The sequence below is a fragment of the Bos indicus x Bos taurus genome, chromosome 5 (genome assembly GCF_003369695.1).
Source record: "Bos indicus x Bos taurus breed Angus x Brahman F1 hybrid chromosome 5, Bos_hybrid_MaternalHap_v2.0, whole genome shotgun sequence".
Classification (NCBI taxonomy): Eukaryota; Metazoa; Chordata; class Mammalia; order Artiodactyla; family Bovidae; genus Bos; species Bos indicus x Bos taurus.
In genome coordinates this window covers 79,664,708-79,688,111 of record NC_040080.1, presented here as the reverse complement: position 1 = coordinate 79,688,111, position 23,404 = coordinate 79,664,708, and the positions used below count along the sequence as shown (strand labels likewise).

Genomic DNA, 23,404 nt, shown 5'->3' with positions numbered 1-23,404 from the left:
ATGGCAGAGCTAACATTTTACCAGTTCTGTGCCTGGCCTATAAGAGGTCTACATATGTATGAGAGGTCACATGAAGTAGAAACAACAAACCAAACTGTGAATATAGCCTTCCTGGAATCTCCAGCCCATCTTAATGAGGAAGTCAAGTGAATGACCCCTGCCAATGCCATGTGGAGCAGACCCACTTGGCTGAAACCAGTAAACCCACAGAATAGTGAGAAACAATAAACTGTTGATGTTTTTCTCCAATGAACTGTTGATGCTTTTCTCCAAATTTACTTTTGTACTCTAGGTTTGTGGGTATTCTGTTACATACTCATAAAAAAACTTAAACCTTTTCATAAATTTATCATCTTTAAAATACCTCCTATTATTCCTTCAGCTTGGCTATTTCTAAGGCTAACTTAGGCTCATATGCAAGGAAAGAGACTCTTCCAAATTCCTCATACATTTTATCAAGACTAAATCACCATGCAAGCTTTATAATAGTCAACACAATTGATCCAGTGAGTCCCTTTCATATTTCTTTTATCATATAGTTAGTTGAGTTTTGCAAACTTCTTTGTGTGCTGATGGAAACTTCTTTAATAAGTTTAGTGACCTAAAAGCTCAGGGCACAGAGAGGGTGGATGGGCTCATCAGAGCTTCTGCACCATAAATTATTTCTGCCCTTGCCTTGAGGATTCATGGAGGTGAATACCTCTATTTATTTTTACTGATTTAGTGTCAGGCAAGTCATTCTTGTTTTCACTTGATTACTTATAGCCGTCATTCTCTTTAAACCTTAGTAAAATAACATATTTCAATATATCAGCATAAATAAAATGATTTACATTAATAAGAAATTTAAATCACTTTACTGACCCTTTAGATCCATCTTTCAAAATAACTTGAGCTGTTCAAATTCCTAACAATTTTCAATTAAATTAACATGCTTATAGTATAACTAATAGTATAAGTAATGAGAAGAACTTTCATGGAGTTTCCTCTTAATTACTCCATAGCATCTGCAGGGATTTTATTTAGTCATGGTGGAAATTTGATTTTGTTAAAAGATAGTGATTTTGATGCAAACCAATTCATTATTCTATTGAATATGATGTATCCACCCTAATATCCACATGTGTGCAACTTTAAATATTCCCAATTCATAAGGAAACACATGCACTTTTGAGTGCAACTTTAGCCTTTTCTTGACTGTACGGAGTTTAGTTATTTTCTGATAGAATGTGCCACCTAGGGTAACAACTCTTCAGGGTATAAGTAAAACCCCCTTTCCTACACAGAATGCATATACCTACAGTATATTTCTTTTTATTTATTCCATTCCTGGCACATTTTTTCAAAAATACATGAATACATCTTCATAGTTTTGATGATTTTTTTTTCTGACATAAGTATTTAATTACCAAATGGGTTAAATATAAAATTTCACTAAAATTTATTGCTCATTTTTACCAAACTACAAAAGCAATGTAGGAGATAATATTGTTATTATTGTTATTTTACAAGGGAAGAAACAAAGGCTGAAAACATTAAGCAATGTCAAAGTTGATAAGTATTTAGGAGAAATTTGAACACAGGTTGTAATGACTCTAGAGTTTACGCTTGACCACTGTATTTTCTGGCTTCATTCTCATTGAGTAGATAAGTAATATCACACTTTCCATGGCTTATTGCATTAGGGTGAAAATCTAATTTTAAAATATCTACCAGAATATTAGCAACTGTCCAATTACAATTAATTGCCAACTGTAATGTTTCAATATGTTCTCAGGTTCCATGGTATAGGGTTTAGCACTAAATGAGTTCCCTCTTTAAAATAACTTTTTTCCTTAGATGAAATTTAGGGGGGCGGTCCTAAGATAGCAGAGTAACAGGACGGGGAGACCACTTTCTCCCCCACAAATTCATTGAAAGAACATTTGAATGCTGAGCAAATTCCACAAAACAACTTCTGAATGCTGGCAGAGGACATCAGACACCCAGAAAGGCAGACCATTGTCTCCAAAAGGAGGTAGGAAAAAATATAAAACATAAAAAGAGAGACAAAACATAAAAAGAGATCCAACCCAGGAAGGGAGTCTTTAAAAAGAGAGAAGTTTCCAAACACCAGGAAACACTCTCACTGGCGAATCTGTGGAGAGCCTTGGAATTTCAAAGAGCAACATAACCGGGAGGAAAAACAAATAAATAATTAAAGCCCACAGATTACATGCCTAAATGCCCAGCGGAGAAGCAGTGCAGACACTTGCATCAGCCACTAGCAAGCTAGCAAGCCGGGACTGGACAGGGAGGCATGGGCTGCTTAGGGTAAGGACCGGGCCTGAATACCCTGAGGGCAATCTGAGGGAACTAACTAGAGATAGCAACCCAGACCCTGGGATAGCTATCCCACGAAAAGCCCTAACCTAAGACACCGTCAGGCCCAGTCACAGAACAAAGGACTGAGCAGAGCTAGCTGGCTGCAGACCGGCCCATCCCCCTCTGGAGACAGGCAGGCGAGGGCAGCCAGAGCCGGAAGGGGGCAATCGCGGCCCCAGAGAGGTATCATCTACCAAACTGCAAGCAGGCTTCGTTGCTAACCAAGACTCCTTGGAATTCTGGATGGTCGACATCCACCAGGAGGGTCGCAGCCAGAGATCAGCTCCCCAGAAGAGACACAAAGCACACCTGAGAAGGCACACCAGGTTACACCCAGAAAACCAAGCAGCAGGAAAAGGGAAGGTGATAAGACAGCAACTGCACTCGCCAAGCCCCTGGTCACCTGAGCTGCTCAGACCAGGGAAGGGCACAAAACGCAGGCCCACTCAAGTCTGCGCCTTTGTGGAGTACCGGAGAACCTGAACCTGAGTGGCTTAGACCTGGGAAGTGCACTCAACCCAGGGCCTGCCTCAGACATTTCCCGGCAGAGCAACCTAGAGCCTGAGCAGTGCAGACTGGGAAAGCACACACACTGTGAGCCGGGGCAAACCCAGTGTGGCCGAGACACTGGGAGCACTCCCCACAGACGCCAGTGATATTTGTCTGCAGTGTTCCTCCCCCCCCATAGCACGACTGAACAAGTGAGCCTAAAAGAGTGTCCACCACTGCCCCCTTGTGTCAGGGTGGAAATTAGACACTGAAGAGGCCAGCAAACAGAAGAAGCTAAAATAAACAGAGGGAACTGCTTTGGAAGTGACAGGTGCAGTAGATTAAAACCCTGCAGTTAGCACCGACTACATAGGAAGGGGCCTATAGATTTGAGAAGTGTAAGCCGGATCAAGGAACTATCTGAAAATGAACTGACCCCACACTGTCCACAACAACACCAGAGAAAGTCCTAGATATATTTTTACTATTATCATTTGTTTAATTTAAATTTTTTTTTATTTTAAGTCCTTTATTACTCCTTTAATTTTCATTTTTATAACCTACTACTACTTTGCAAAAAAAAGACCCAATTTTTAAAGCAAACTTCATATATATATATATATATATTTTATAATTTTTGTGACTGTTTTTTCCTTTAATATTGTATTTTTGAGACTATAACCTCTACTCTAGATTTTTAATCTTTGCTTTTTGGTATTTGTTATCAATTTTGTACCTTTAAGAACCCAATCTTCAGTACCCATTTTTACTTGAGAGCGAGAATACTGGCTTGACTGCTCTCTCCCTCTGTGGACTCTACTTTTTCTCCACCAGGTCGCCTCTATCTCCTACCTCCCCCTTCTCTTCTCTTCTCTACCCAACTCTGTGAATATCTTTGTGTGTTCCGGGTTGTGGAGAACACCTAGGGAACTGATTACTGGCTGGATCTGTCTCTCTCCTTTTGATTCCCACCTTTATCCTCCTGGCCACCTCTGTCTCCTTCCTCCCTCTTCTCTTCTCTGTGTAACTCTGTGAACATCTCTGAGGGATCCAGACTGTGGAGAGCACACAGGCAAATGATTACTGGCTAGCTTGCTCTCACCCCTTTTGATTCCTCCTCATTCTCCTCCTTTTTCTCACCTCTATCTCCCTCCTCCCTCTTCTCTTTCCCATGTAACTCTGTGTACCTCTCCAGGTGTCCCTCACTGTGGAGAAACTTTTCATCATTAACCTGGATGTTTTATCATCAGTGCTGTATAGATGGAGAAGTCTTGGGGCTACTGTAAGTTTAAGACTGAAAACCATAGGCAGGAGGCTTAAGTCAAAATCCTGAGAACACCAGAGAACTCTTGACTCCAGGGAACATTAATCGATAGAAGCTCATCAAACGCCTCCATACTTACACTGAAACCAAGCACCACTCAAGGGCCAACAAGTTCCAGAGCAAGACATACCACGCAAATTCTCCAAAAACACAGGAACATAGCCCTGAGCTTCAATATACAGGCTGCCCAAAGTCACACAAAACCCACTGACATCTCAAAACTCATTACTTGACACTACAGTGCACTCCAGAGAGAAGAAATCCAGCTCCACCCACAAGAACACAGATACAAGCTTCCCTAACCAGGAAACTTTGACAAGCCACAGGTCCAACCCCACCCACAGCTAGGAGCCTCCGCAATAAAGAGGAACCACAAACTGCCAGAATACGGAAAGGCCATCCCAAACACAGCAATATAAATAAGATGAAAAGGCAGAGAAATACCCAGCAGGTAAAGGAACAGGATAAATGCCCACCAAACCAAACAAAAGAGGAAGACATAGGGAATCTACCTGATAAAAAATTCCAAATAATGATAGTGAAAATGATCCAAAATCTTGAAAACAAAATGGAGTTACAGATAAATAGCTTGGAGACAAGGATAGAGAAGATGCAAGAAATGTTTAACAAGGACCTAGAAGAAATAAAAAAGAGTCAATATATAATGAATAATGCAATAGATGAGATAAAAAACACTCTGGAGGGAACCAACAGTAGAATAATAGAGGCAGAAGATAGGATTAGTGAGGTAGAAGACAGAATAGTAGAAATAAATGAAACAGAGAGGAAAAAAGAAAAAAGAATTAAAAGAAACAAGAACAACCTCAGAGACCTCTGGGACAATGTTAAATGACACAACATTCGAATCATAGGAGTCCCAGAAGAAGAAGACAAAAAGAAAGGCCATGAGAAAATACTTGAGGAGATAATAGTTGAAAACTTCCCTAAAATGGGAAAGGAAATAGTCACCCGAGTCCAAGAAACCCAGAGAGTCCCAAACAGGATAAACCCAAGGTGAAACACCCCAAGACCCATATTAATCAAATTAACAAAGATCAAACACAAAGAACAAACATTAAAAGCAGCAAGGGAAAAACAACAAATAACATACAAGGGGATTCGCATAAGGATAACAGCTGATCTTTCAATAGAAACTCTTCAGGCCAGGAGGGAATGGCAGGACATACTTAAAGTGATGAAAGAAAAGAACCTACAGCCCAGATTACTGTACCCAGCAAGGATCTCATCCAAATATGAAGGAGAAATCAAAAGCTTTACAGACAAGCAAAAGCTGAGAGAATTCAGCACCATCAAACCAGCTCTCCAACAAATGCTAAAGGATCTTCTCTTGACAGGAAACACAGAAAGGGTATATAAACTTGAACCCAAAACAATAAAGTAAACGGCAATGGGATCATACTTATCAATAATTACCTTAAATGTAAATGGGTTGAATGCCCCAACCAAAAGACAAAGCCTGGCTGTATGGATACAAAAACAAGACCCCTATATATGTTGCCTACAAGAGACCCACCTCAAAACAAGAGACACATACAGACTGAAAGTGAAGTGGAAAAAAATATTCCACGCAAATAGAGACCAAAAAGAAGGCAGTAGTAGAAATACTCATATCAGATAAAAAGACTTTAAAACAAAGGCTGTGAAAAGAGATAAAGAAGGACACTACATAATGATCAAAGGATCAATAAAGAAGATTTACATAAATATATATGCACCCAAGACAAATGCTAACAAGTATGAAAGGGGAAATTAATAATACCACAATAATAGTGAGAGACTTTAATACTCCACTCACACCTATCAATAGATCAACTAAACAGAAAATTAACAAGGAAACACAAACTTTAAATGATACAAGAGACGAGTTAGACTTAATTGATATCTATAGGACATTTCACCCCAAAACAATGAATTTCACCTTTTTCTCAAGTGCACATGGAACCTTCTCCATGATAGGGCCATAAATCTAGCCTTGGTAAATTCAAAAAAACTGAAATCATTCCAAGCATCTTTTCTGACCACAATGCAGTAAGATTAGATGTCAATTACATGAGGAAAACTACTAAAAATTCAAACATATGGAGGTTGAACAACACGCTGCTGAAAAACAAATCACAGAAGAAATCAAAAAAGAAATCAAAATATGCATAGAAACGAATGAAAATGAAAACACAACAACCCAAAACCTATGGGACACTGTAAAAGCAGTGCTAAGGGGAAGGTTCACAGCAATACAGACTTACCTCCAAAAACAAAAAAAAAAAGTCAAATAAATAGCCTAACTCTACACCTAAAGCAACTAGAAAAGGAAGAAATGAAGAACCCCAGGGTTAGTAGAAGGAAAGAAATCTTAAAAATTAGGGCAGAAATAAATGCAAAAGAAACAAGAGACCATAGCAAAAATCAACAAAGCCAAAAGCTGGTACTTTGAGAAGTTAAATAAAATTGACAAACCATTAGCCAGACTCATCAAGAAACAAAGAGAGAAAAATCAAATCAAAAAAATTAGAAATGAAAATGGAGAGATCACAACAGACAACACAGAAATACAAAGGATCATAAAAGACTGCTATCAGCAACTATATGCCAATAAAATGGACAACTTGGAAGAAATGGACAAACTCTTATTAGAAAGGTACAACTTTCCAAAACTGAACCAGGAAGAAATGGAAAATCTTAACAGACCCATCACAAGGACGGAAATGGAAACTGTAATCAGAAATCTTCCAGCAAACAAAAGCCCAAGACCAGACAGCTTCACAGCTGAATTCTCAACATAATAAAAGCTATATATGACAAACCCACAGCAAAATTATCCTCAGTTGAAAAATTGAAAGCATTTCCCCTAATGTCAGGAACAAGTCAAGGCTGCCCACTCTCACCACTACTATTCAATATAGTTTTGGAAGTTTTCGCCACAGCAATCAGAGCAGAAAAAGAAATAAAAGGAATCCAGATTGGAAAAGAAGTAAAATTCTCACTGTTTGCAGATGACATGATCCTATACATAGAAACCCTAAAGACTCCACCAGAAAATTACTAGAGCTAATTAATGAATATAGTAAAGTTGCAGGATATAAAATCAACACACAGAAATCCCTTGCATTCCTATACACTAACAATGAGAAAACAAAAAGAGAAATTATGGAAACAATTCCATTCACCATTGCAACAAAAAGAATAAAATACTAAGGGATATATCTACCTAAAGAAACAAAAGACCTATGCATAGAAAACTATAAAACACTGGTGAAAGAAATCAAAGAGGACACTAATAGAGAAATATACCATGGTCATGAATTGGAAGAATCAATATAGTGAAGATGAGTATATTACCCAAAGCAATCTCTAGATTCAATGCAATCCCAATCAAGCTACCAGCGGTATTTTTCATAGAACTGCTGCTGCTGCTGCTAAGTCGCTTCAGTCGTGTCCGACTCTGTGTGACCCCACAGACGGCAGCCCACCAGGCTCTCCCATCCCTGGGATTCTCCAGGCAAGAACACTGGACCAGAACAAATAATTTCACAATTTGTATGAAAATACAAAAAACCTCTACTACAGGCTCTACTACAAAGCCACAGTCATCAAGACAGTATGGTACTGGCACAAAAACAGAAATACAGATCAATGGAACAAAATAGGAAGCCCAGAGATAAATCCACACACCCATGGACACCTTATCTTCGACAAAGGAGGCAAGAATATACAATGGAGAAAAGACAATCTCTTTAACAAGTGGTGCTGGGAAAACTGGTCAACGACTTGTAAAAAAATGAAACTGGAACACTTTCTAACATCATATACAAAAACAAACTCAAAATGGATTAAAGATCTAAACGTAAAGCCAGAAACTATAAAACTACTAGAGGAAAACATAGGCAAAACACTCTCCGACATAAATCACAGCAGGATCCTCTATGACCCACCTCCCAGAGTAATGGAAATAAAAGCAAAAATAAACAAATGGGACCTAATTAAAATTAAAAGCTTTTGCACAACAAAGGAAACTGTAAGCAAGGTGAAAAGACAGCCTTCAGAATGGGAGAAAATAATAGCAGACGAAGCAACTGACAAAGAATTAATCTCAAAAATATACAAGCAACTCCTGCAGCTCAATTTCAGAAAAATAAACAACCCAATCAAAAAATGGGACAAAGAACTAAACAGACATTTCTCCAAAGAAGACATACAGATGGCTAACAAACACATGAAAAGATGCTCAACATCACTCATTATCAGAGAAATGCAAATCAAAACCACTATGAGGAACCATTTCACGCCAGTCAGAATGGCTGTGATCCAAAAGTCTACAAGCAATAAATGCTGGAGAGGGTGTGGAGAAAAGGGAACCCTCTTACACTGTTGGTGGGAATGCAAACTAGTACAGCCACTATGGAGAACAGTGTGGAGATTCCTTAAAAAACTGGAAATAGAACTGCCATATGACCCAGCAATCCCACTGCTGGACATACACACCTGAGGAAACCAGAATCGAAAGAGACACGTGTACCCCAATGTTCATCGCAGCACTGTTTATAATAGCCAGGACATGGAAGCAACCTAGATGTTCATCAGCAGATGAATGGATAAGAAAGCTATGGTACGTATATACAATGGAATGTTACTCAGCCATTAAAAGAATACATTTGAATCAGTTCTAATGAGGTGGATGAAACTGGAGCCTATTATACAGAGTGAAGTAAGCCAGAAAGAAAAACACCAATACAGTGTACTAACACATATATATGGAATTTAGAAAGACGGTATTGATAACCACGTATGCGAGATGGCAAAAGAGACATAGATGTATAGAACAGTCTTTTGGACTCTGTGGGAGGGGCGAGGGTGCGATGGTTTGGGAGAATGGCATTGAAACATGTATATTATCATATGTGAAACAGACTGCCAGCCCAGGTTCGATGAATGATACAAGGTGCTTGGGGCTGGTGCACTGGGATGACCCAGAGGGATGGGATGGGGAGGGTGGTGGGAGTGGGGGTTCAGGATGGGGAACATATGTACACTCATGGCAGATTCATGTCAATGTATGACAAAACCAATATAATATTGTAAAGTAATCAGCCTCCAAAAAAAAAATAAATAATTAAAAAAAAAAGAAATTTAGGAACTATCACTCAGATTATCTGAAGGGATTTAATTAACATTGTGGTTAATTAGAAAAGAGATTTCTAATGTAAAAAGATATATTTTAGTAACTATAAATTACACTTATAAGAAAAATAGCTTCCAGTGAGTACACATGCTGAAGACTCCCTCCCTAAGCTCATTTCAATTCATGATTAATCCAGACACAGTCGTCCTCCCCAAGGTGATTTTGTACTTCCTAAAATATTTGGAAATTTCTGGGTACATTTTTGCTTCTCATACTGGGAAAGTACTAGAGGGTAGAGGCCAAAGATGTAGACGCCATACTGGCGTCTAGAGGGTAGAGGCCAAAGGTGCTGCTATCCTCCTACAATGTACAACAAAGAATTACCTGCCCCCAAATGTCCATAGGGCTGACATTGAGGAACCCTGAGCTAGTGTGTTGTTTGAATGGTTTTCTGTGGCAAATCTACAGAGAGGATTATGGTAGCTAATTAATATAAACTCATTGGTAACTGATTATTATTGATAGAAGAAATTTTCCATATGAAATATAGACAGCCATAACTACCACTTTTCAAAATGCTAAGCATTTAGAGTTTTATATTATATTGAAAAGTCACAATTTCCTTCCTTATTGTCTACACAGAGGTTTCACAGCCTTATCAATCCAATTATGTCTGCCAGGCTCCTCTGTCCATGGAATTCTCCAGGCAAGAATACTGGAGTGGGCAGCCATTCCCTTCTCCAGGCCGATCTTCCTCACCCAGGGATCAAACCTGAGTCTCCTGCATTGCAGGCAGATTCTTTACCATCTGAGCTACCAGAGAAGCCCAGAGTTTTATATTCCACTGAAGAGTCAAAATTTCCCGACATGTTATAGACAGAGGTTTCACAAGCTCATCAACCCAATTTTCTTATACTTATTTACTCCACAGATTTTCACAAAGCTTTCATTCAACTAATTATATCAATAAACAAGCCAAAAAACTGTGAATATAGAAAATGGTAGAACAATTTGTGAGAAGACTGCATAAAGAAAAACTTCTTGGATCTAGAAAGGTACTATGGAACAGAGTGACACAAACACCTGTCTATGAATTGAAAACAAAGACATTAAATTCTAAGATATCTTCTCCTCTTCCACAAAGTTCTTATTTATGCAATCTTCTACAAAAATTGTTCTACCATTTTCTATGTTCACAGTACTTTCTACCTTCAGTCAGTTCACTCAGTTGTGTCCAACTCTTTGCAACCCCATGAACTGCAGCATACCAGGGCTCCCTGTCCATCAGCAACTCCCAGAGTTTACTCAAACTCATGCCCATTGAATTAGTGATGCCATCCAACCATCTCATCCTCTGTTGTCCCCTTCTCTTCCTGCCTTCAATCTTTCCCAGCATCAGGGTCTTTACCAATGAGTTAGTTCTTCACATCAGGTGGCCAAAGTATTTGGAGTTTCTACCTTAACTAAACACAAACTCTATAAACCTCAGTACTCTAGGTGTTACCCCCATGCCTCAGAAGTATAATATACCAACCTGTGCCATGACTTTACAAAGCCACTTGGGTTCTACAAAATATAAGTCGCTTAACTGCAATGCTGGGTCTTGAAAATGAAGAAGGACCCCTGTAGGAAAAATCAAAAGTGAAACATGGAATTTGGAATATGAAAATATCAAGGGGCTTCACAGAGAATCTAGCCCAGCCTCCTCATTTTACAGATTAGGAAACTTCAGCATCGTTGGGGTCAGAGCTGAGACCAGAACCAGTGCATCCTAGCTTTCATCTCAGTCAACCATTGATTCTCCAAGTGCCAAGTTAAACCATCACAATAATAATTCTCCTGCAAGTGTAAAAATAACTTCCACATACACTAAATTCACTTGATACTATGAAGGATATAGCTTGAACTTAGAGTCTCACAGTTCCTGAATACTACAGTCAAGCTCTAGAATCCACGTGTTTTAACTCTGGCTGAGAGACTTTTTCCACTACTGTCCTTAGATAATTTCTAAATTTTTCTCTTATGACATAATATATGATTCCACATCAGTACACATGATGATCTTTCAAAAAGAAAAAAACATCAGCTACCTATTAAAGAATTTTTCAATATTCTTTTAAATGTAAATTCTATACAAGGTTCAGATACATTTTCACCAACTCTACTGCAGAGCTTTGAAAAAATATGTAATAAACAAACCTGATTCATTTAGAAAGTGAACTGCATGAGGAAGCTCATTTTCATCTAACTGCAGCTGATGTTCTCTCACAAGTTGTAATAATCGTTTCCGGTCAATTACAGGAAATTCAATTGGCACATTTTTACGCTCTGATAAAATGATTTTCTCAAGTTCTACGTAGCAGTCTGGAATCAGCTGCCCAACAACAGGCTGATCTCGGATCTATGAAATTACAGATGACAAGCTGTAAAAATCCATTTTATACATCTATGTGTCAGGTGGTTGGTAAATTCTGTGCTAATCATTCAGAAAATGATTATTTTTAATAAAATCAAGATGCAATGTAAGACTAATTAAATCGTGAGAAATAAATAAGATTACCTTAAAAAAAGAAAAAAAAAATGAACACAGAAGCCAATTTGGAAAGAACTATCAAATAACATTGTATGGAAATAATTATCAAGGTATTCAGAAAATCCATGGCGAAATCCAGGACAAATCATTAACCTTAAATAAAGGACCTACTATTTTCTAAGACATTAAATCTACAGGCAATAGATATGCTAACATAAAGGTCAGGATTGTAAGAGCTTTTGGACTTTATTTTTTAGATGAAAATATCCACATCCGAAAGTAAAACTAAATTTTGTTCTTGCTATTTGCAAAATGTAATATTAGTGGGATGTACATATCAACAGTGAAGTCTGGAGACAGACATGAAATTTCCTCACCAAGCTATGCTTTTTCATGGAGACCTGAACTTGGAAAAATAAAAAAATCATCTAAACCCCAATGATTCTATACGAGAAGATGATTTGGGGTCTCTTACACTTAGAATCTAATTAAAATCAAAATTTTAATAGAATGACCTTATGAAGAGAGTTTCTGTAATAAAAATATTTCCAAACATTTTTTCTTAAAAATCTAATTTTAAATAGAAATACAACTTTAATAATAGTAAATGCCTTTGCAAACCACCAGGTGGCAAACTCTCCTCATTTCTCAACCCATGAATATATTCTTGACAATAAAGAATAAAATTTCTACTTGAATTCTTCAACTTATACAAATAGAAACTGGGTTTATTATACCTGCACACACGCACACACACACACACACACACACATAAACTTTATACTTGTTCTTTTTCTACTCTTGATCCTTCAGGAACCTGATTTATAGCAGCTGTAACTGCTATAAATATATAAATATGTAAATTACTTACATATTTACTTCCAAACAGTCAAGATTGTTTAGACATACCCCTTGAACCAGAAAATTAAATATAATTTCACTAATCTCCACTTTTCATATTCCCTCTCTTCATCATTTATAAATTAAGATAAAACAGAACTTCAGATTGAAGTTTCCGTTTAACCCAAGAAGGGAAACCTACATATAAAAGTAAACAAGAGTTCACATAGTAGTCAAGTAACAAAGGGATGGATTTTACAGGGCTGGATTACAGGGTGAGCAAAGGATCCCACTCTGCTAAGGGGCTGGACAAGACCGAGAGGGACATTGTTGGCACTGATTTCTATTTTGTCCTACTTCCTTTATCATCAGGTCACCAACAGTCAGAAGCAGAAAGCTTTTATTCTAAACTCTGCATGGACACATGTTAATAAGAGTGAGACACACAAAGATTAGAAAAGATCAAGATAAAAGGAAAAGATGAAAAACAAATGAAAGGCCAAACAAAAAAGATTTCTAAATAGATTAAAAGCTGCTGACTGAATACAGGTTGAGGCACCTCAGGGAGGAAAGAATATTCAAGTTGGCAGGCGTTTTGTTTTGGGGTCATCTGCATCACTATTCTGCAAAGCAGCCAATTGAATTTTCAAACCAACATAACAGAATGATGCATCCATTTGCAATATATACCCTCCTTCAAATAATACTGCCGTTTCTCAAAGCATTTGTTGTTAACCTCCTATCCGGTATTGCCTTCAGAGTTCATGTACAAGTGCAGAAAGCAGACTGGTCTTATTGCCAGTAAACTGGTCTAACTTGCTATTAGCCTAAAGTAGTACTAGTCCAGCTTGATGAATCAACTACTTTATTCATAGACTTCTCAACTAAACTCAGATTTTCTCAAAACAAACTCATACTTTAAGAATTCTTTTTTAAAATATGATAAATGGTCTGATATCAATGATAAAAGAGAAGCTATTAAAATATTATAAGTAACAGCAAAGTTCTGTAAGTACAGAGAGTCTCAAAAGGAAACTCCCTGGGTAAAGAGGATATTTAATTGAATATATTAATTTGATGCATTTGTTTCATAAAAGTCATGTCACTCTTTAATCATATGTCTCAGAAAAGAGTAGCAAAAACTAGAGATAAATGATATTTTATTCTTCTAACATAAAACTCCATTGACCCACATTTGTAAAAGCTTTTATTGATTGTGATAAATGTGTGGAAAGATATAAATGTGCAAATTCTCTATCTGGGCACCACAAATACGGGCACACTTACAAATGGCTCATTAAGTTTTGGACAGAGCATAATCTGTAGAAATGGAACAGAACTAAGCTAACTGGACAACGTGCTATAACCAAGGTGACCGTATAACTTATCATCCAAACTGGAATGCTTCTGAGAATGTAGTGAGACACAATAATTACACTGGGACTTTCCAGGCAAAACAAGACCCTTGTTAGGAGCCACCGCTTTGATCATTAGTACTAATGAGCTAAACCAATAGAGACTAACAGTGAGATCCACTATTGTGTTTGTCATATTGAACTATTCAAAGTGTTTTCCAGTACAGTTTACCCCTTGCTATCTGTAGAGCCCAGGTAAAATTTCTTTCTCTTTCCAGTATTAAAAACAAGCATTTGTTAACCAATTTATTTGTGTTTTATGAACTCTATGAACTATATTTGTCTTACCAGAAATAAAAACTTTGTAAATCAAAAACATAATTCTTAAAGTTTGTCTGAACTAGAATATGGCTTATACATTGTTGAAAACCAAATTAGAGACCATGGTGACCAGATGAAAGAGCCTTCTCTCAATATTGAAGGGGAAAAATATATATATTTCAAAGGGGGATCACAGTGACAAAGACATGAAGGAACAACAAAGACCAAGATGAACGTAAAACAGAAACTCCAAAAGAAAGGAGCAGATGGAGGAAAACCAGTCGAAGAAAAATACAAGAAAGATAACTCCAAGATCCCAACATCCATCTTTATCCTTTTGATTGAATCAATACTATAGGATGTTGGGAGAGAAAGGGCATCAGAAACATGTCCCAGATTCTCTCAGGAACATTCTCTCAGCCTCTCAGATACCCTTTTCTCTCAGGATTCTCAATTATTTTTAATTTCTAATTCTATGAGTTCAAAATTAAGTCTAACATAAATAATTTTAAAATTAAAAGTACTTGAATAATGCTAACAGATAAGAAAAAAACACACTTTTAAGATAGTTGTTCTCAAGACTGCTGATATTTCTTAGCAGTTGCAGAATGTAAGAGTTAATAAATTATATTTATCTACCACCTAGGGTAGGCAATGAACCATGTTACCTTGAAATTAAGGCTCTCATTGATGATGGTTTTCCGAAGTTTTGCCAAAGCATCGGATTCCTCAGTGGCATTCACAAAGTGGTAATCTCGTATAGCAGGAAACCCTCGTTTGTTCAAGAGTTCCTTGGTGATTTTACTGATACAGGCTTTGCGCTGCTTCTCATCAGTAACATCTAAATGTGTGCCAACTAGAATCACAGGGGAAGAAGAAGCACGGGCCTATGGGGGAAGATACAAAATACTCTTGTGTTTGTTTTAAAATCAACACTGCTTATATTTCCATTGATATTCACTTTCTACGAAATTCACTAGAGTCGAAATGAGAATTCAAAAGACTTCAAGAAGAAAATGACAACTGTCTTCCCTTCCTTAAACCTAAGGAAACAAATTAAACTTAAGAAATTTTTAAAAGTCATTTTTATGCTCCTTCTTAATCTAGTTATTGTCACTTTTCAGGCAGCCCATGTGACAGTAATAGCACATTTCTTTCTTCTGTGCCTAAAATGGGTTATTCTTTAAGTGTGCTTTAGGCTTCTAGATAAAATAGTATTTAATAACACCCAAATAATATCAGAGTAATAATTTGTTTTATATTTTCTCTTCCTTATCTTTGAATTAAACCTTATTAATTCAAATTATAGTAATTCAGTGTGGCTTCTACAAAGAAAAAACAAGTCACTAAAGTAATAAAAGCATTTGGACAGTAATTTGAAGTAGAGGATTTATTTGGCAAAAACAAAACTATGTTCAGCAAAGTGGAACTGAACATTATTTTTCATACAAAGTTAAAAGCACATTGTATTTCCTTCCTGACCACTTGCCCAGTCCCCGTCTCTTTGAGAGAGAAAAGCTTCATCTAAATTATTTCATCTGATTGATGACTGTCATTTATAACTTTATTGCTACTTCTGTCTTGGGTATTCCTTTGGAAAAGGTGTATGGATTCATTACATATTCTAATGTATTATCTATAGATTATAAGATAAAGTCAAGCATGTATCTGCTGATACTTTTTAAGTTGACCTGTCTTTATACTTAGAAATGTCTCTTAATAGTAGGCTTCCCTGGTGGCTCAGATTTGCCTCACAGAAGAGCCTACTAGAGCATTATTCAATAACCATTCATTTTTACTTTAGTCTCAATTCTAAAAAGGCACATATTTTTTAAACCATATATACATGAAGGAATATCTAACAGTAAGAGACAAAATGGAAAAGTTACAAAATTTCAAATATAATATTCATCTGGGACCATTTAAAACTGTAAGTCCTACAGGGCTTTACACTAAATTGCCTCTGAGGACACAGTTGGTAATGCATAGATTGCTTCTTTTTCTTACTACAGTTTATTTAAAATTAAGGAAATTCATGTTATACATAAGTAATAATACCAGGGAGCTCCCTGATAGCCTCATGGTTAGGATTTGGGGCTTTTACTGCCATGGTCCAAGTTCAATCCCTGGTCAGAGAACTGAGATCTTGCAAGCCACACAGTGCAGCCAATAAATAAATAAAATAAAATAAAAAAGAATATAAAAATATAGTCTAACATATATTCTCATTTTTAACAGATTAAAAGGGCTTCAAATTTCTATATCTTTCATTAACATAGAACATACTATTTTCATGTCACAACTTAATTACTCCTAAAAATTTCCTAACTCAAAGTTTAAGTTCTTCTAACTTTCTTGCAAAAAAAGTATTTGAAAAGTCTGTTTGATGGTACTATTTGCCCCAAATAAATCACCTTATATACAATAAGAAAACCCATGAACTATTTTCTATTTTCAAATTATTAGGTCATATCACCTTTATATTGAAAAGCCAAGGCTTCATGGCATCAACTTCTGCTTGCCCTTTGCTGAGGTCATAGACTGCAAGATACAAGGCTCGTTGGGTCATAAAGTGGGGATGAGTGCTGTAGAATTCCTCACGACCTAAATAAAGATTGGAGAACTTTTCAGTCTTCCAGAGAATAGACAAAAATCCTCTTCTTCAAAAATAAAGTTAGATGGCACTACCCACTCTTTACCATACAAAAAAAAAAAAAAGAGAGAGAGAGAGAAACAATCAATAGGTAACAGCTACAAGATTACACTGGGTTTTTACTAGGGATTGACAACTTCTTGCTTATGTGTCAGCTATGTAGCTTCAGCTGACACGTGCTGGTTCCTAACATTTCCTTCCATGGCTTCTCCATTCTGGTGGCAAGGGAAGAATTAGGAGAAATAAATGATTTTGGAATAATTCCATATGATCCATCAGGTCTCTGTAGTATTGAAACAGAAAATTCAGTTTTTAATTCCCTGTTTTAAAAAAGATATCTGAATAAAAAATTTAGCAAAATAAATACCTGCAAAATCCCATACATTCAGAATGAGGTCTTTCTTCCCTTTGCCTCTTATTTGGATGGGCCAGTCTTTCACATCAATGCCAACTGTGGCACCTTGCATCCCAAGATCTGATTTCTTGATTTTCATTAATTGCTGCAATAAGGTGGTCTTGCCACTCCCAGTATTTCCCACAATCATAAGTTTCATTCGGTTATAGGGCACAGCCTTTTTCAACCGCTGCTGAAGAAACCTGGTATTTGAAAAACAAAAATAAAATAATAACCTGCTTAACAGCGTACTTAGGCTATAGGTGAATTCTTATGCACTGAATTATTTTAAATATCAAAATGTCATAATGTACAGTATGCAAAAGAGCACATAACTCATACTAACTTAATAATGCATGTGTCTTTCAATGCATTGTTAATACATCTACTTTGTTAGTGATGTTGGTTGGTCTAGCTGATAATGATTAGAAGCCTCATCAAATATGATGACACTAGAAAGAATCTAAGTATCAAAATGTTTATAATACTCATTAAAATTTTACATAAAACACATACACAATTTCTTCAAATACCACAAATAAAACTCTAAAAATTATAAAGCATAAAATTTTACAAAGCCCATAGGATAAAGAATCAAGGTAGATCAATGTTTAGTTTTTTTTGTTTGTTTAACAAGTTTTATTTTATTTTTTTTTGCTATTGTTTTTTTTTTTTTAATTTTAACTTTACAATATTGTATTGGTTTTGCCATGTGTTAAAGAAGCTCCATAATGTTCTCCACAGTGGTTATACCAATTTGCATTCCCACTAACAGTGTAAGAGGGTTCCCTTTTATCCACACCCTCTCCAGCATTTATTGCTTATAGATTTTTTGATGATGGCCACTCTGGCTGATGCGAGGTGATACCTCATTGTAGTTTTGATTTGCATTCTCTAAGAATTAGTGATACTGAGCATCTTTTCATATGCCTTGTGGCCATCTGTATGTCTTCTTTGTAGAGATGTCCATTTAGGTCTTTCACCCATTTTTGATTGCACTGTTTGATTTTTTGATATTGAGCTCCATAGGCTGTTTGTATATTTTAAAGGTTAATCCTTTGTCTGTTGCTTCATTTGCAAATATTTTCTCCCATCCTGAGGGTAGTCTTCTCATCTTGTTTATGGTTTCCTTTGCTGTGCAAAAAGCTTTTATGCTTAATTAGGTGCCAATTATTTGTTTTTATTTTCATTATTTTATGGGATAAGTCAAAAAAAGATCTTGCTGTGATTTATGTCAAAGAGTATTTTTCCTATGTTTTCCTCTAAGGGTTTTACAGTTTATTTTTTTTTTATGATATTAGGTAGAATTCTAATTTCATTCTTTTACATGTAACTGTCCAGATTCCCCAGCACCACTTACTGAAGAGGCTGTCTTTTCTCTATTGGACTCTTGCCTCCTTTGTTATAGATCGAAGGGAAGTTGCTCAGTCGTGTCTGACTCTTTGCGACCCCACAGACTGTAGCCTACAAGTCCATGGGATTTTCTGTCCCATGGGATTTTCCAGGCAATAGTACTGGAGTGGATTGACATTTCCTTCTCCAGGGGATCTTCCCAACCCAGGGATCGAACCCAGGTCTCCCTCTTTGTAGACAGACGCTTTACCATCTGAGCCACCAAGGAAGTCTGTAGGTTTATCTCTGGGCTTTCTATCCTGTACTGCTGGTCTATATTTCTATTTTTTGTGCCAGTACTATACTATAGTGTTTTGATTACTATAGCTTTGTAGTATAGTTTAAAGACAGGGAACCTGATTCCTCCTGCCCCATTTATCTTTTTCAAGATTACTTTAGCTTTTCAGGGTCTTTTGTGTTTCCATACAAACTACAAAAATTTTTGTTCTAATGCTGTGATGAATGCCACTGGTAATTTGATAGGAATTTCTCTGAATCTGTAGATTGCTTTGTGTAGTATATTAATTTTCTATCAATTCTTTCTCTATCAATTCTTCCAATAGAAGAACATGGTATATTTTTCCATCAGTTTGTATCCTCTTTGATTTCTTTCATCAGTGTTTTTTAGTTTTCTGAGTATAGTTTTTTTGCTTCCTTAGGTAGATTTATTCCTAGGTAATTTATTCTTTTGTTGTGATGGTAAATGTAATTACTTTTTTAATTTCTCTTTTTACTCTTTTGTTGCTAGTGTATAGGAATGCAAGAGATTTCTGTGCATTAATTTTGTATCCTGAAACTTTACCAAATTCATTGATAACATCCCAGCAGTTTTCTGGCAGAATCTTTTGGATTCTGTGTATATAGTAACATGTCATCTGCAAACAGTTTTACTTCTTCCTTTTCAATTTATATTCCTTTTATTTCTTTTTCTTCTCTAATTGTCATGGTGAGGGCTTACAAAACTATGTTGACTAAGTGGTGAGACTGGACATCCTTGTCTTGTTCCTGATGTTAGGGGAAATGCTTTCAGTTTTTCACCACTGAGAATGATGCTTGCTGTTAGTCTGTCATATATGGCCTTTATTATGTTGAATAAGTTCCCTTTATGCCCATTTTCTGAAGAAGGAAATGGCAACACACTGCAGTATTCTTGCCTAGAGAATCCCAGGGACAGAGGAGCCTGGTGGGCTGCCGTCTAGGGGGTCGCACAGAGTCGGACGCAACTGAAGCGACTTAGCAGCAGCAGCAGCAGCAGCAGCAGCATGACCATGTCTGGAGAGTTTTGATCATAAACAGGTGCTAAATTTTGTCAAAAGCTTTTTCTGTATCTATTGAGATGATCATATGATTTTTTAAAATTTGTTAATATGGTATACCACATTGATTTATTTGCATGTATTAAAGAATCTTTGCATTCCTGTGATAAACTCCACTTGTTCATGGTATATGATCCTTTTAATTTGTTGCTGGATTCTGTTTGCTAGTATTTTGTTGAGGATTTTTGTGTCCATGTTCATCCGTGACATTGGTCTATAATTTTCTTTCTTTTTTTTTGTAGATCTCCCCTGGTGGCTCCGTCTGTAAAGACTCTGCCTGCAATACAAGGGACCCAGGTTTGATCCCTGAAACGGGGAGATTCCCTGGAGAAGGAACCTTTTTTTGCAATATCTTTGTCTGCTTTAATTATCAGGGTGATGGTGGCCTTGAAGAACGAATTTGGGAGTGCTTCTCCTTTTCCAATATTTTGGAAAAGTTTTAAAAGGATAAGAGTTAGCTCTTCATTAAGTGTTTAACAGAATTTGCCTGGAAAGTCATCTGGTGCTGGACTTTTGTGTGTTGGAAGATTTTTAATGACAGTTTTAATTTCATTACTTACGACTGGTCTTTTATATTTTCTAATTCCTCCTGGTTCAGCCTTGGACCAATCCCACTGCTGGGCATATACCCTGAGAAAATTATAACTCAAAAAGACACATATACCCCAATGTTCATTGCAGCAGTATTTACAATAGCCAGGACATAGAAGCCGCCTAGATGTCCATCGACAGATGATAGGTAAAGATGTGGTACATATATACAATGGAATGTTACTCATAAAAAGGAATGAGATTGAGTCAGTTGAAGTGATGTGGATGAACCTAGAGCTTGTCATAAAAAGTGAAGTAAGTCAGAAAGAGAAAAACAAACATCATATATTAACACATATATATGGAATCTAGAAAAATAGTACTGATGGACCTATTTGCAGGGCAAGAATAGAGACATAGACACAGAGAACAGACTTGTGGAAACAGGCAGGGAAGGAGAGGGAGGACGAATTGAGAGGCAGTATTAACATATATATATTACCGTGTTTACAACAGCGAGAAGCTGCCGTATAGCACAGGGAGCTCAGAGGACAACTCCGTGATCACCTAGATGGGTGGAATGGCAGGGGGAGGCTCCAGAGGGAGGGCATATATGTATACATAGAGCTGCTTCACAATGTTCTACAGTAGCAACTAATGCAACATTGTAAAGCAATTATATTCCAGCAAAAAAAAATCAAAACCATCAAGGTAGAGTATACAAGCATACTGTTATATTCATCCTTGATAGTAAAGTTCTATTTGGTACATGTATTCATACATGGTATACATAATGTATATATTCATATATATTGTACATGCATACATATAATGTACATGGAAAGGAAGAGCATATTGGTTAAACTACACTGATACACATAAATGATTTTACTATCGGCAGATAATATGTTGCTATTCCTAACAATATTAATGCAAAAGTAATTGAAACTTACTAGAAGTGCTACCAGTGGCTAACAATACCATCTTTAAATTAACAGAACATGTAAATGTTCTTAAAAATAAAATGGATACAGAAAAATACATTTAACTATGTTAAAATGCTGCCACAGTTCAAAATTAGAATAGTGAACTAAATCATAAGTGAATCTTAGGGAATATTAACTGATTCATTCTCACAATTAATAGGACTTTGAGGAACATTCTTGATAATCTGCATCACCAATAAACAAGAAAATCAAAGTTCCAAATATCTATTTATTAAGACTTCACTATTCTTTGTCATTCTTCAAAGAAGCAAGTGAGAACTACAATTTCTAAATTACTCCAGGTCTATGTACTCTCTAAAAATGTTTAAAAGGTTTAAAAATATTTAAGTTACATAGTAGCTTGATAGCTTAATACTCTGAAAACTTCTTACAACTAAATGTTTAGTAAGAATTGAACAAATTTTATATGAGCATCTTTTCCAGTTTCAGAAAGGAAAATCATGGGAAATACTTATGTAGGATGAGGGGTAGTCATGTTATTTAGCATAACTGCTCACAAACACTTTGATCATAAAATAGACAGAAAGTCAAATGTAAATTATGAAAATTTAAGGAAGAGAATTGGGTAACTAGATAAGTAGGTAGTTAGGAACTCCAAGTTCACTGATAATGCAACAATTATTAACTGTATGCCAGACTCTGTGTTTGGTGCCACGAATGAAACAGAGAGTAAACACAGCAGATATTATAGGCAAGTCAAGGATCCATTGAGAGGTGATAACTGAGTTGAAACCTATAAGATAAATATAGATAGGAGCAGTTTGTGGAAATAAAAACATGATTTTATGGGTAGGTAACAAGACTAACATGCTCAAATGGTAACAAAGAATAGAATAAAGTTCATTATTAACTTGAAGTTCATAAAGTATAAAATCAGAAACAAGCATACTTGAAAGTTTTGGTGGTTTCAAAAATGATAAGGTTGAGTAGGTTATCAGCTTCATAGGCAAAACAGAAGTAATTTTATATCCTTTAAGTAACTATAATGCTTTAAGATAGAATAGACATATGATAAATACTTCCTACATGAAACCCAGATTGAGAAGCCATTATATTCTGCTCTATTTCTTCAGATTGATAATTGGTAATAAGAGAACAAAGATTAATAATTTCCTTTTAGAGTCCATTTCTACTGAAAAGCATAATAAGGAGAAGTAATTTTCTCAACCTTAACTTGGCCAGGAAGAAATTAAAAGCTCTGCAGTGGCACCATTTACTAAGTAAAAGGCAAATGACATAGAGTACATCATGCTAGATGGTCCTATACATTCTTTTTTATGAATTGTAACTATATATCCACCAAAGTAACCAGAAAAGGACATCGGAAACAAATTCAGTTAAAAAAATAAAAATAAAAGTATCTAACCTTATGATGTCTTTGGCTTTACATCCTACATGTTTAAAATCAAAATTAAGATGCAGTTCATCCAAAGGAAGATCCCATATTTTGCTTAATTTCCCCATTTCATTGGGAAAGGATCTCAGTTCCAAGTTGTAACTAACATCAAGAGATGTCAGATTTTCAAGACAGCCAATCTCAGGAGGAATCTTAATGAAATAAAAAAGAGCAAACGCTGTTGGTGGGAAGGAAGAAAAGTGTGCTATCAAAAAACAAGATGCTACTAGAAAACAAGAGAGGCTCCGAGACTCTATGAGCAAACTGTACAGCCTTCCAACAGAGTTCTAAAACTTTCCAAAGGTTTGTCATAGTTCCCATCAAAAATGTTTGAAAACATAAATATAAAGGA

At 36.3% G+C, this 23,404-nt stretch overlaps 1 protein-coding gene across 2 annotated transcripts in view; it reads right to left on the bottom strand.

Moving 5' to 3' along the window:
• LRRK2 (leucine rich repeat kinase 2) overlaps positions 1–23,404 on the bottom strand; it is a 207,551-nt gene that overhangs the window by 81,381 nt on the left and 102,766 nt on the right. For both annotated transcript variants that reach the window (XM_027542587.1, XM_027542585.1), the window contains exons 28-33: positions 23,023–23,204; positions 17,384–17,613; positions 16,840–16,967; positions 15,032–15,250; positions 11,514–11,715; positions 10,849–10,937 (exon numbers count right to left, since the gene is read on the bottom strand). In XM_027542587.1, the coding sequence (XP_027398388.1) occupies positions 10,849–10,937; positions 11,514–11,715; positions 15,032–15,250; positions 16,840–16,967; positions 17,384–17,613; positions 23,023–23,204 (1,050 nt within the window). The remainder of the gene's footprint in view (positions 1–10,848; positions 10,938–11,513; positions 11,716–15,031; positions 15,251–16,839; positions 16,968–17,383; positions 17,614–23,022; positions 23,205–23,404) is intronic.